This window comes from Hoplias malabaricus, chromosome 7, assembly GCF_029633855.1.
Source record: "Hoplias malabaricus isolate fHopMal1 chromosome 7, fHopMal1.hap1, whole genome shotgun sequence".
NCBI lineage: Eukaryota > Metazoa > Chordata > Actinopteri > Characiformes > Erythrinidae > Hoplias > Hoplias malabaricus.
In genome coordinates, this window is record NC_089806.1 from 2,356,773 (window position 1) to 2,369,341 (window position 12,569).

At 36.9% G+C, this 12,569-nt stretch overlaps 2 protein-coding genes across 2 annotated transcripts; one reads left to right on the forward strand and one right to left on the reverse strand.

Annotated features, from left to right (window-relative positions):
- Nucleotides 1-1,043: 1,043 nt before the first annotated feature.
- On the reverse strand, nucleotides 1,044-1,853 carry LOC136701979 (zinc finger protein 239-like). The gene has a single exon (XM_066676785.1). It carries the CDS (start codon nucleotides 1,851-1,853, stop codon nucleotides 1,044-1,046), a length of 810 nt encoding a protein of 269 aa, XP_066532882.1.
- Nucleotides 1,854-10,201: 8,348 nt separating this feature from the next.
- LOC136701980 (zinc finger protein ZFP2-like) lies at nucleotides 10,202-11,084 on the forward strand. Its single transcript, XM_066676786.1, has 2 exons — nucleotides 10,202-10,822; nucleotides 10,866-11,084. The coding sequence occupies exons 1-2, from the start codon at nucleotides 10,202-10,204 to the stop codon at nucleotides 11,082-11,084; spliced, it is 840 nt and encodes a 279-aa protein (XP_066532883.1).
- Nucleotides 11,085-12,569: the final 1,485 nt, after the last annotated feature.

The window sequence follows — 12,569 nt, forward strand, 5'->3', positions numbered from 1 at the left end:
TTGATACTTCAAAGCTAAATGTTAATTCTTGTGTAAGGTTTGTTTTACAGGAATAATTACTGTAATTGAGTACAGTCCTTGATAACTCCACCGATCACTACACAAGAAAATAGTACTGCATAAAGGCTTAGTACCAGTGGTGGCTGTGGGGCTGTTTGTACCACACTTCCACTTAAAAGAACCATCCCAATAACTGAATACAAACTGCAGCACACTAAATCTCTGTGAAAATCAGTAATTTTTAATCGATATTAAAAACAATTTAATATTTCAGCAGATAACTGGCTTTAATGTTCTCAGATTGAAGGTACAGGATGAATCATTACATAATCATACTTTAAGTAGGTAGTTATTCAGGGAGGACAGTGCCCTATTGCCTTCTATAGGCCAGCAGTGGCTGCCTAATGTATATATACACAGCTATTTTCCTAAGAATTATCCTCAATTGTCAATTTTATCCACAATCACCAGATACATCCACGAACAACAGATTCATCTGCCTCTTCTTCCAAAACACTCGGGTTCATCTGTAACCATCAGATCCTTCCACTTGGGGAAAAGTCTAAAGAACAGCCCGTGTTACAGTATGTTCTTTCACACATTGAAGAAAATGACGTTTCCACAGCAGTGATCTCCAGATCTGAAAATGTTAAACAATGCTGTTTTAAATAGAATTGTTCTTTAAATGATGTGCCACAACTTAGTGACTAACAGAGCAATATTAATGTTATCTGTGTCTGCGTGGGTTTGTTAGAATACCTCTCAAGGTCCACAAACGCATGTGGATTGGCTACTCAAAAGCGTCCATAGGTGTGAGTGTGAGTCAATGTGTGACTATGATGGACTGGCGCCCTTTCCAGGGTTTGTTCCCACTTTGTGCCAACTGATTCCAAGTAGAATCCAGAACCACCACAACCCTGAACTAGATAAACAGTTACAGACAATAAATGAATGAATGAATGAATATAAATGTTTATGAACCAGTAAAACACTTGGTCAATTCTGAAACTCAATACAGTTCCCCAGCCATCAGCAGGACAATATCAGCGTTTCTTCTTCTCTTTCTTGATGCATTTATGAGTCTTTGAATCCTTAGGTCTCAAGGTAATCCCACACTTGGTGCAGGTTTTCTGCTTCTGTTTTGGTTGAAGGTGCTGCTGTTTCTTGAGGCTCTTCTGTTTAGAAATACTCTTCCCACTCTCTGAACTGGAACAGGATTTTTGTCTTGTGTGAGTGCGCTGGTGTATTCGGGCATTAGATAGACAAGTAAAACTTTTCCCACACTCAGCGCAGTAATACGGTCTCTCTCCTGTGTGAACGCGCTGGTGCAATTGGAAATGACCTTGTTTATAAAAACTTTTCCCACACTCTGGACAGTGATATGGTTTCTCTTCTGTGTGAACTCTCCGGTGTTCTTTTAGATAACTGTTTCGAGCAAATCTCTTCCCACAGTCTGAACAGGAATAAGGTTTTTCTCCTGTGTGAACGCGTTTGTGTATTTGGAGATTACCCTTTTGAATAAAATCCTTTCCACACTTTAAGCACCGAAACGGTTTCTCTCCTGTGTGAATGCGTTGGTGCATATTGAGATTACTCTTTTGATTAAATCTCTTTCCACACTCTGGACAGGAATAGGGTTTCTCTCCTGTGTGAATGCGATGGTGTATTTGGAGGTGAAGCTGTTGAATAAAACTCTTTCCACACAGTGCGCAGTCATATGTTTTCCATTTGCCAGTGGTTCTTTCTGTTTTTACAGCAGACGTGTCACTGTAGAGAGTAGTTGACGTAGATTCTGGAGAAATGACGCTTCCACACTCTGTATTTTCACATTTAATCTCCTCTGATTTCCACATTGTATTATATTTCTTTTGGTGGGATTGAGGAAGATAGGTAGAAATTAGACACCAGGAGCAGGAGACAACACCAAAAGTGATGTTTTTTTTCTGGAAGTGTAAACGAATAATGAAAAAAATGAAATGTCAATTTCAACAAAAGGTATAAAGTAGTAAAAGTATTCTGTACTTCTGAAATAAATACCAGTGTATTTCACAATGCTATGATAATTACATTTTACAATTTCAACAAATCTTTTCCAGAATGATGTTTACCCATTTTCCAATGTTGATATAATTACTTGTTTATTCATTTCCACATTAAACGGTGTCTGTGTTTCCAAATTGTGTCGTTCCAAACATGCTTTATATTCCAAAGACACACTTCAGAATGAGGAAATAAACTCAGGACCCAGTGAGAGCATCTTTCCCTCCAATTCCCTGTAAACAAAGTAGAACAGATCTTCACAGAAAACAAGCTCTGTGCACGTGTTCCGTGGGATGTGAATGTCTAGCCTCTGATTGGTTGTTTATGAGGAAAAAAATTGTTAGATAAATTCTTACTGTTCATATTCAATGCAGGAGAAACCATTATTTCTCTATGTTTTAATCACACAGTCCAGCGCTGGAAATTCACCCTATTCTTATTAATGCTGCTTTCCATTTACATCGTAAGATGCTGGAACTGGGAATGACATCACACCAAAGTTGACCATATTCCAGTTAAATTTCAGAAAACACTATGCTCCTGTTAGAACTGTTAGAGATGCTAGTTGATAACAGTGTATTGTGAGATGTTTTATGTTTTTAAACACCATGGAAAATCGTCCAGATACAGAGAGTGGACATCATTGTGTGTACGATTTAAAGACACAAATAGATAGTAGCCATCTATTTTCAAATTTGATTGAATTCAGGGGCTGGTGAGATTCCAGTTTAAATATTTTACTGGTAACTCGGAAAACCTGACATCCGAGTTCAACTGAAACCAGCACTACAGTGTTAGTATATGAGCCTCTTGGAGTTCAGACAGATTCCTCAGGGTGAGATCATCTCAGACCTCATTTTTAAAATAAGTACTTGAGGTGCAGCTTCATCAAACGGCGGAATGCCACACAGGTATTGCAAGCTGTTTTAGACTAAAATGACACCATTGATACATATTTACTAGTAATATGGATTTGGCACCAACTGTTAGCTAAGTGTCTATTTAAACATCAAAGTGCTTGTTAAATGTAGGCTACTGGCAGATGTTCCACAATGGAATATACAGTGATGTGAAAAAATGTTTGCCCCCTTGATTATTTTTTTTGCATGTTTATCACTCTTAAATGTTTCAGATCATCAAATAAATTTAAATATTTGTGAAAGGCAATGCAAGCAAACACAAAATGCAGTTTTTAAATGAAGGTATTTATTATTAAGGGAGAAAAAAAATCCAAACCTAAATCCATGGCCCTGTGTGAAAAAGTGTTAAACATGAAAAAAAGGAAAAACATAACTGTGGTTTATCACACCTGAGATTTCTGCCACACCTGTTCTCAATCAAGAAATCACTTAAATAGGACCTGCCTAACAATGCAAAGTAGAAAAAAAGATCCTCAAAAACTAGACATCATGCTAAGATCCAGAGAATTTCAGGAACAAATGAGAAAGAAAGTAATTGAGCTCTATCAATCTGGAAAAGGTTATAAAGCTATTTCTAAAGTTTTGGGACTCCAGTGAACCACAGTGAGGGCCATTATCCACAAATGGTGAAAACATGGAACAGTGGTGTACCTTCGCCCAGGAGTGGCCGGCCACAAAAATTAACTTGAGCGCAGTGAGGACTCATCCAAAAGTCACAGGAAACCCCACAACAACATCCAAAGATCTGCAGGCCTCACTTGCTTCAGTTAAGGTCAGCAACTGACTCTACCAGAAGAAAGAGACTGGGCAAAAATGGCCTGCATGGATGAAAACCACTGCCGCGCAAAAAGAACATTAAGGCTCATCTCAATTTTGCCAGAAAACAGCTTAATGATCACCAACATTTTGGGAAAATACTTTCAGTGAAAAATGGAAAAAAAAGGTTTTGGGAAAAACTTTCTGTGATAAATGGAACCATGAATTCCACGGTTTACCACAAAAATCCTGAAGGAGAATGTCTGGCCATCTGTTCGTGACCTCATGCTGAAATGAACTTGGGTTCTGCAGTAGGACAATGATCTAAAACACACCAGCAAAATCACCTCTGAATGGCTGAAGAAAAACAAAGTGAAGACTTTGGAGTGACCTACTCAAAGTCCTGACCTGAATCCTATTGAGATGCTGTGGCATGACTTTAAAAAGGCGGTTCGTGCTCAAAAACCCTCCAATGTGTCTGAATTACAACAATTCTGCAAAGAAAATTCCTCCACAGCGCTGTGAAAGACTCAGTTACCATATACGCTTGATTGCAGTTGTTGCTGCTAAAGCTGGCCCAACCAGTTATTAGGTTTAGGGGCACTTTTTCACAAAGGGTCATGAAGGTTGGGATTTTTTTTTCTCCCTTAATGATAAAATCCATCATTTAAAAACTGCATTTTGTATTTACTTGTGTTGGCCGTGACTGATGCTTAAATTTGTTTGATGAACTGGAACATTTAAGAATGACAAACATGAAAAATAAATGAATAAAAAAATTATGAAGGGAGCAAACAGTTTTTCACACTACTTTATGTCACTCTCACAAATACAAAAAAAAATGTAATGCCTTTGGTATATACCACTGGCACCCGTACCTAATATGCCATTTCATTTTACTGCTGCCTCTCACTATAACTGAGAACAACGAAGCTTAGTATCGGGCTGTGGAACTGTGTTCTTTATAATGAGTCTGAGCAGTGCTGGTGGAGGACCATCTTTTACCTCATAAACCCAGTGTATTTTCAGAAACAGAGATTTACACAACGAGGTCAAAAGTATGAGGACACCCAACCACCACACAGTCCCAGCTATGAGCATTAGTCCCCTGAGCTGAGTGTGGAGCAGCTCCCACATTTCCCCCATTCTCCATCTTCCTTTTCAGAGAGAGAACATGTGTCCCCCGTTTCTGTGAGAGTGAGTTCAAACCCAGTGTAAACAGTGTGGAAATGTCTTACACAGACCTTTACCTTCAGTAAAACACCTCCTGATTTAGCTTCAGCTCACAGCTCTCCTTCTCTTCACTCACATACAGTCCCCGCCCACAGCACCGCCTCCTACGCTGTCATTGGCTGAAGCGCCACACAGTAGTGCTCTGATTGGCCCACAGAACCACCACAACATACAATAAAAGTCCCCTTCAACACGTAACAGGACCAGCTGAGCTACTCTGTGTCAAACTAAAAGTCGTTTAAATAAGAAATAAACCTCATCTAAAAATAATATATTTTTTTCAAAAGTTTCCAAAATCTGACTATATTCTCTGTCAAAATTAAAGTCCATGAAATGTTCCTGTATGTAATATTTGTTTCCATCCTGTCCACAGAAAATTCTTGTTATCTGTTTGAGATGCGTGGTGTGGTTGTACCAACGTAAACCCGGATGAGCAATTTCTGCTAAGAATTCTGTGTTTTTGCTTTATTTCTTGTTTTGGGATTGTTTGAAAGACACAAAATATATATTTAAATTAATAAATTGTATTTATTGTGGTGAAATTATAAAGAAAAAGAGATTGTGATTATTTATAAAATAATTAATTTATAAAATGATGTATTGGTGTTTTGGGAACATTTATATATGAAATATATATGAAAGGTTGTTCTAAAACTTCCAATCAAATGTGAAATAGCGTAAAATATATGTATATAAATTGTAAATGTATGTCACGCCTTCGTCCTGTCATGTGTTTTACCTGCCATGTGCTCTCTCAGCACATGGATCTGTTTGTTGTTGTTCATGTCTCTGCCCATGTCCCGCCTTTCTTCCGCCCCCTCGTTATCTGTCTCAGGTGTGTCTCGTCTGTGTTAAGTATTTAAGTCCCCTTGTATAACTTCCTCTTGTTTAGCTCTCCGTGTTCAGGTTTAGGTCTCTGTTTAAGCTCTGTGTCCAGGTTTGTCTATTTAGTTATATGTCTATGTTGAGTCTGTTTCTCTGTCTGTTTAGCACTCAGTGTTTAGATTTAGTCTGTTTAGTACTCCGTGTTTAGGCTTCGTCTATTTTACTTTACCTCCTAGTTTAGTTCGCTTAGCTCCTTTTGGCTATGTCTAGGTTATCTCTCTGTTTTGTTATTCTTTCCTAAATAAAGTTCACTGTGTTTTAGGAAGTGCGTCCGCCTCCGTCAGTCTGCCCTGAGAATCGTGACAATGTATGATAAAAGTGATCTAAAATCTCCAATTATAAAAATAGGTGTAAAAAAGGGAGTGTAAAATATTGAATAAAGTGTAAATGGAAGAGACTTATTACACTGTTGGGAAATCATTATTCTAAATTTCCCTTTGTAATAAAGGCCATTTGGGCCTGGAACCTGTTGAAGCCCTCTGTCTTCTGTAGGATCAAGATGGCTATCTGCATGACACATAAAAAGATGCTAAATTAAATCAAACATTTTGTTTTTGTGGCTCTTCAGTGTATATATGTACTGAAACAATTTTAAAATAGATGTTGTTATGGCAATTGCCCAAGCGCCACCAGGAAAGAAGACCAAGTTTTAAAATGATTCTCAGGCCCGAGGAGAAATCAGAGGAATAAAGACACATAGTCAATTGTTCACTCCAATCTCTAGTTTATTCAAACATTTGTTGCACGTACACCAATTTTCATTATTACATCATCTCTCATTGCTCAAATCCCAGACACTCCCAAACTGGCATCTTGTGCTATACAAATTTCTGTTATCTTGTTTTCTCTCATCAGCATAATGTTTGCAGACGGCTAGGTCAAGCTTTCCACTCAGGATGTTCTTGAACATATTTATTAGACTTCTCTCATCTATCTAGATATTTTACCTCTCTAATTTAAATACAGAAATGCAATGTTAAGCACTTTCCCTCCCCACTCCAGGGTCATGTCCTGAGTACATTTATGTACTAAAAGTACTTTATGGTCATGAGCTAAAGCACAACAAGTTCTATACTTCCACACTTCAATCATGATGTATCGGTGTGTGACATTAATAGGGTATATTGGTGGATTACCATCATTATTATCTCGTTACAATGTTAGATTGCATTTTCCCATCACAGATGTCTTACCTCAAGTGTTAAAACCTCGAAAATGTAAGATGTTCTGTTTAGGTCGGCTCTGTCCCAATGTGTGACTTCATAAATTCTTTCTATTATAGCCTCTGTCTGTTTTCAAAAACGTAAAGCATGTTGCTTGTTACATTACAAATAATACATTGTATGACATTGTAATGATTTAATGAAATGATACACTGACCAATAAATCAGTTTTGATTTAGCTAAACATTTACATGATTTTCATCAAAAATTGAGATACTCTCTGATAATTGGCTCTTCAAACGTAAGGAAAATTTAAGGTACATATGAAGATACATCCTGCAGGACTTCAGTTTGCCTGTTGTGATGTCTCTACGTATTTTCTTGAACATAAAATATATGTATATTGGTAATCAGAATCAAAATTTGCATATTAATTCAATTTATATTCAACTTAAATGCAAACAGTATTATCGTATGTTTAAATACTGAAATTTCTGAATAGGTTTAGTTTTTTGTTGTTTTATGACATATTAGCCCAGGTGTAATATTTTATATGTGATTCATACCTTACCTTACAAAAATACTATATTTTTAAAGATATCAATAATGTAATTCTTACTAGTCAAAACTGAATTGTAGATATCTAAAATAATATTTTACAGATCTGAACTCTTACATGTCTCTAATGTATATTTTTACTCGTAAAAACTTAATCGGAGAGCTCTTGCATTAGCATTTTTACTAGTCTGTATTTAATTATGGATATGTGGACCAGGACTTTTTACCAGTAAGAATTGCATTGTAGATATCTGAAATAACATTTTTTGCTAGTACAAATATAATTGCAGATACCTCTACTTAGAATTCTACTAGTAAAAAGGACTTGTATCACTGGTGTCATTTTGGGCTAAAACAGCTTATCATACCGTAACATACAAGTTACACCAGTGATACAAATACTAATTGAGTTTTTACTAGTAAAAATATACTTGTTTATTTAGAAACCTGCTGAAAGTGTCAGAAAGTTCCTCCCCAGACATCCTTCTGAACTGACACTCTCCATACGTGATCTCTATTTCTAATGCATATTTTTACTAGTAAAAACTAAATTAGAGAGATATTGAATTAGCATTTTTACTAGTCAGAATTCAATTATGGATATGTGGACTAGTATTTTTTACTAGTAAACATGTAATTACAGATATGAAAGGGTGGAATTCAATGTAAGTCAATACAGAAATATGGCTAGTCAGAATTACATTAAAGATATGTCCTGGCAATGTGACTAGTCTGAATTTAATAATGGATATGTAGAGAGATCTTGAATTAGAGTTCTTAACAGTAAAAATGGAGTTAGGACGCAGGCATCATTTTAGTCTAAAACAGCTTGCCATACCTGTGTGGTGTTCCACCGTTTGATGGAGCTCCACCTCAAGTACTTCTTTTAAAAATGAAGTCTGAGATGATCTCACCCTGAACAATCTGTCTGAACTCACAGAGGCTTTATTAGTATCTCATCACTGGGTGTGCATTTGTGGAATTCAGGTGGGAAACAACAATTTCTCTCTCTCTCTCTCTCTCTCTCTCTCTCTCTCTCTCGGATTTCAGATTTTCTGAGTTACAAGTAGGATATTTAAATTGGAGATTTACAAGCCCTGAATTCAATCTAATTTAAAAAAGGATGGCTACTATCGCTTTGTGTCTTTAAATCGTACACACGATGATGTCCACTCTCTGTGTGTGAATGATTTTCCATGGTGTTTAAAAACATAAAACATCTCACAATGCGCTGTTACCAACTAGCATTCTAACAGAGGCATAGTGTTTTCTGAAATTTAACTGGAATATGGTCAACTTTGGTGTGATGTCATTCCCAGCTCCCAGCACGATGTAAATGGAAAGCAGCATTAATAAGAATAGGGTGAATTTCCAGCGCTGGACTGTTTGATTAAAACATAGAGAAATAATGGTTTCTCCTGCATTGAACACGGATAGTAAGAATTTATCTTACAATTTGTATCCTCATAAACAACCAATCAGAGACTAGACATTCACATCCCACAGAACACGTGCACAGAGCTTGTTTTCTGTGAAGATCTTTTCTACTTTGTTTACAGGGAACTGGAGGGAAAGATGCTCTCACTGGGTCCTGAGTTTATTTACTCATTCTGAAGTGTGTCTTTGGAATATAAAGCATGTGTATAAACACAATTTGGAAACATAGCCACCGTTTAATGTGGAAGTGAATAAACAAGTAATTATGTCAATATTGGAAAATGGATAAACATCATTCTGGAAAAGATTTGTTGAAATTGTAAAATGTAATTATCATAGCATTGTGAAATCCACTGGTATTTATTTCAATACAGTTATAAATATGTAAACACCCTTTGTACTGCTATCTATCCTCAGCTCAGAGTGTCTTTACATTTTATCTTATTATTGATTACACTAAGAACCTGACTATTCTGATCAGTTAATGTGACACATGTTAGAATCATCCCCAACCTGCACCAGTCCATTGACAGGTCTCTGTATTTTCTGGAATGTAGTCACTGATTAGAACTGTCCATCTGAGGTAGAAGTAGATCATCTCCCCTCAGGTGAAATAATTCAGTCACAGACCAGTGTTTACACTTCCACCCAACCCCACCCTGTCTTCACTGGGCTTTTAAAACACAGTAGTGTCAAAGTCATATTTGCAGCACAGTCTACTACTGTTACCACTTTATAACTTTTGTTGAATTTGATGTTTCATTTTTAATTTTCTTTTTTCTTTTTCCCTTCCAGAGAAGAAACCCATCACTTTTGGTGTTGACTCCTGCTCCTGGTGTCATTCATTAATTTATTCATTATCTGTAACCCTTAACCAGTTCAGGGTTGCTGTGGATCCAGAGCCTACCTGGAATCATTGGGCGCAAGGCGGGAACACACCCTGGAGGGGGCGCCAGTCCTTCACAGGGCAACACAGACACACACACACATTCACTCACACGGACACATTGGAGTCACCAATCCACCTACCAACGTGTGTTTTTGGACTGTGGGAGGAAACCGGAGCACCCGGAGGAAACCCACGTGGCCACGAGGAGAACACACCAACTCCTCACAGACAGTCACCCGGAGCGGGAAACGAACCCACAACCTCCAGGTCCCTGGAGCTGTGTGACTGTGACACTACCTGCTGCGCCACCATGGCACCCCATGTGGAAATCAGAGGAGATTAAATATGAAAATACGGAGTATGGAAGTGCCATTACTCCAGAAACAACAACTACTCTCCACAGTGATAAATCTGCTGGAAAAACAGAGCAAACTACAGACAAAAGGAGAACATATGACTGCTCACTGTGTGGGAATAGTTTTATTCAACAGAGTCACCTCCAAATACACCATCGCATTCACACAGGAGAGAAACCGTTTCAGTGCTCAAAGTGTGGAAAGGATTTTATTCGAAAGAGTAATCTCCGAATACACAAATGCGTTCACACAGGAGAAAAACCTTATTCCTGTTCAGATTGTGGGAGGAGTTTTTCTCTACACAGTTCTCCAAAAGTACACCAGTGCATTCACACAGGCGAGAAACCATATTATTGCTCTGAGTGTGGGAATAATTTTAGTAGTCTGTCTTATGCCCAAACTCACCAGCACACTCACACAAGACAAAAATCCTGTTCCAATTCAGAGTGTGGGAAGACTTTTTCTAAACAGAGGAGCCTCAAGAAACATCAGCGCCTTCACCCAAAACAGAAGCAGAAAACCTGCAACGAATGTGGGATTACCTTGAGACATCAGGGTTCAAAGACTCATAAATGCATTAAGAAAGTGGCGAAGACACACTGATATTGTCATGCTGCTGTGTGTAAAGAGTTTTACTCACCACAAGTCTCTAAAAGAACACTGGAGCCTTCACACAGGAGAGAAACCGTATCAGTGCTCAGAGTGTGGGAAAAGTTTTAATGTTCTGTCTAATGTCCGAAAACACCAGCGCATTCACGCAGGAAAGAAAGCAGATCAGTGCTCAGTGTGTGGGAAGAGTTTCACTAAACAGAAGAGCCTCAAGAAACATCAGCGTCTTCACCCATAACAAAGGCAGGAAACCTGCACAGGGTGTGGGATTACCTTGAGACATCAGCATTCAAAGACTCATAAATGCATTAAGAAAAAGGTGAAGACACTGATATTGGGAAACTTTGGGAAACTTTATTGGGTTTCAGATTTTTTTTCTGAGTTTTTACAGGTTAATAAACATTAATATTCATTCATTGTCTGTAAGAGTTTATCCAGTTCAGGGTCGTGTTGGGTCTGGATTCTACTCGGATCCAGGAAGGGAATCTAAAATTTACGTTCTTAATCAGGAAATTGAAATTTGAATGTGAAAGAAATAGAGTGGTGTAATCTGCAGACATTATTGGAAACAGAATACTTAAAATATAAGACAAATCTTTAATATAAATATAGAATAATACTGGTCCAAAAATAGATCCCTGTGGGACCCCACAAAGAAATCTAGGTTTATTAGAATAACAAACCTTAATGGAGCCAAACTGCCTTTTATTTGAAAAATACCTTCTAATAAGTTATTCGTTAAATCATGAAGACTAAATTAATGTAAATTTATGATCATTAAAGGTATTAAAATCATTTGAAAGTCTATAAAAATACTACAAGCAAATGTATTGTCTTCAAGTGCAGAGGTAACTTTGTCAGTCAGAAGAAGCAGATCTGTTTAAGTAAAATGATATTTCTGAAAGACAGACTGCCCATATTTAAAAAATCACTGTTTCTTATAAGGCACACATTATATATGTTCCCTATAAGTCAGATTTATTTTGTGTATGATTATGGCCACATTTGTACAAAAGAAAAAAAATCATGACATATAAGGAACTCCTATAAGAAAACTATAAAACCTTTGGGTAAACCTTATATAATTATATGTGAGGACATATGGTTTTGATATGAAACATGTTTGTAGCTTGTTTTACAATGAGAAATGAATGTCTGACACCCTATTCTGGCGGGTTTTTAGGTAATATTTTACATTACAACATGTATGATACTGTACAGTTACTATATATATTACATAAAACATGATATATATGTATATGCACTAGTAAAAAAAATGTCCAAGTCACTGAAACTTGCATTAAGGTAAAATATTCTATTTCAAATAAAGATTAAACATTTACAGAAATGTTAATTAAATACATTGCAACAAACAATTGTTACAGATTTTCTCTGAATTTTTATGATTAACACAGCCAGGAGTGCAGACTCCAGATGGTTAAACATATGTCCTATCAATTATTAATTTAACACCCGTAATTAAGTGATGTTGCTCAAAGCTTTGGTGGACATCCAGCAAAAACATGAAATTGACAACTGCTATTTGCTCAGAGTATTTAATTAAGCTTAAAATCAAGAACCCAAGAGAAACTGTTGACACTCAGACCATAGAATATAGAATACATAGAATAGAAGGGGAACTTATTTTTTCCCACATACCTTAGGCATATAAAGAAATGTATGTACACATGAATATCTAGCAATTCCAAGTAAAAAAGCAGCC

Bases quoted from the DNA above. Each gene is read 5' to 3' on its own strand.
- LOC136701980 (XM_066676786.1), top strand. From the start codon at position 10,202: ATGTGGAAATCAGAGGAGATTAAATATGAAAATACGGAGTATGGAAGT. The intron at 10,823-10,865 runs GTGGCGAAGACA...CTGTGTGTAAAG, and splicing joins CTCATAAATGCATTAAGAAA to AGTTTTACTCACCACAAGTC.
- LOC136701979 (XM_066676785.1), bottom strand. From the start codon at position 1,853: ATGTGGAAATCAGAGGAGATTAAATGTGAAAATACAGAGTGTGGAAGC.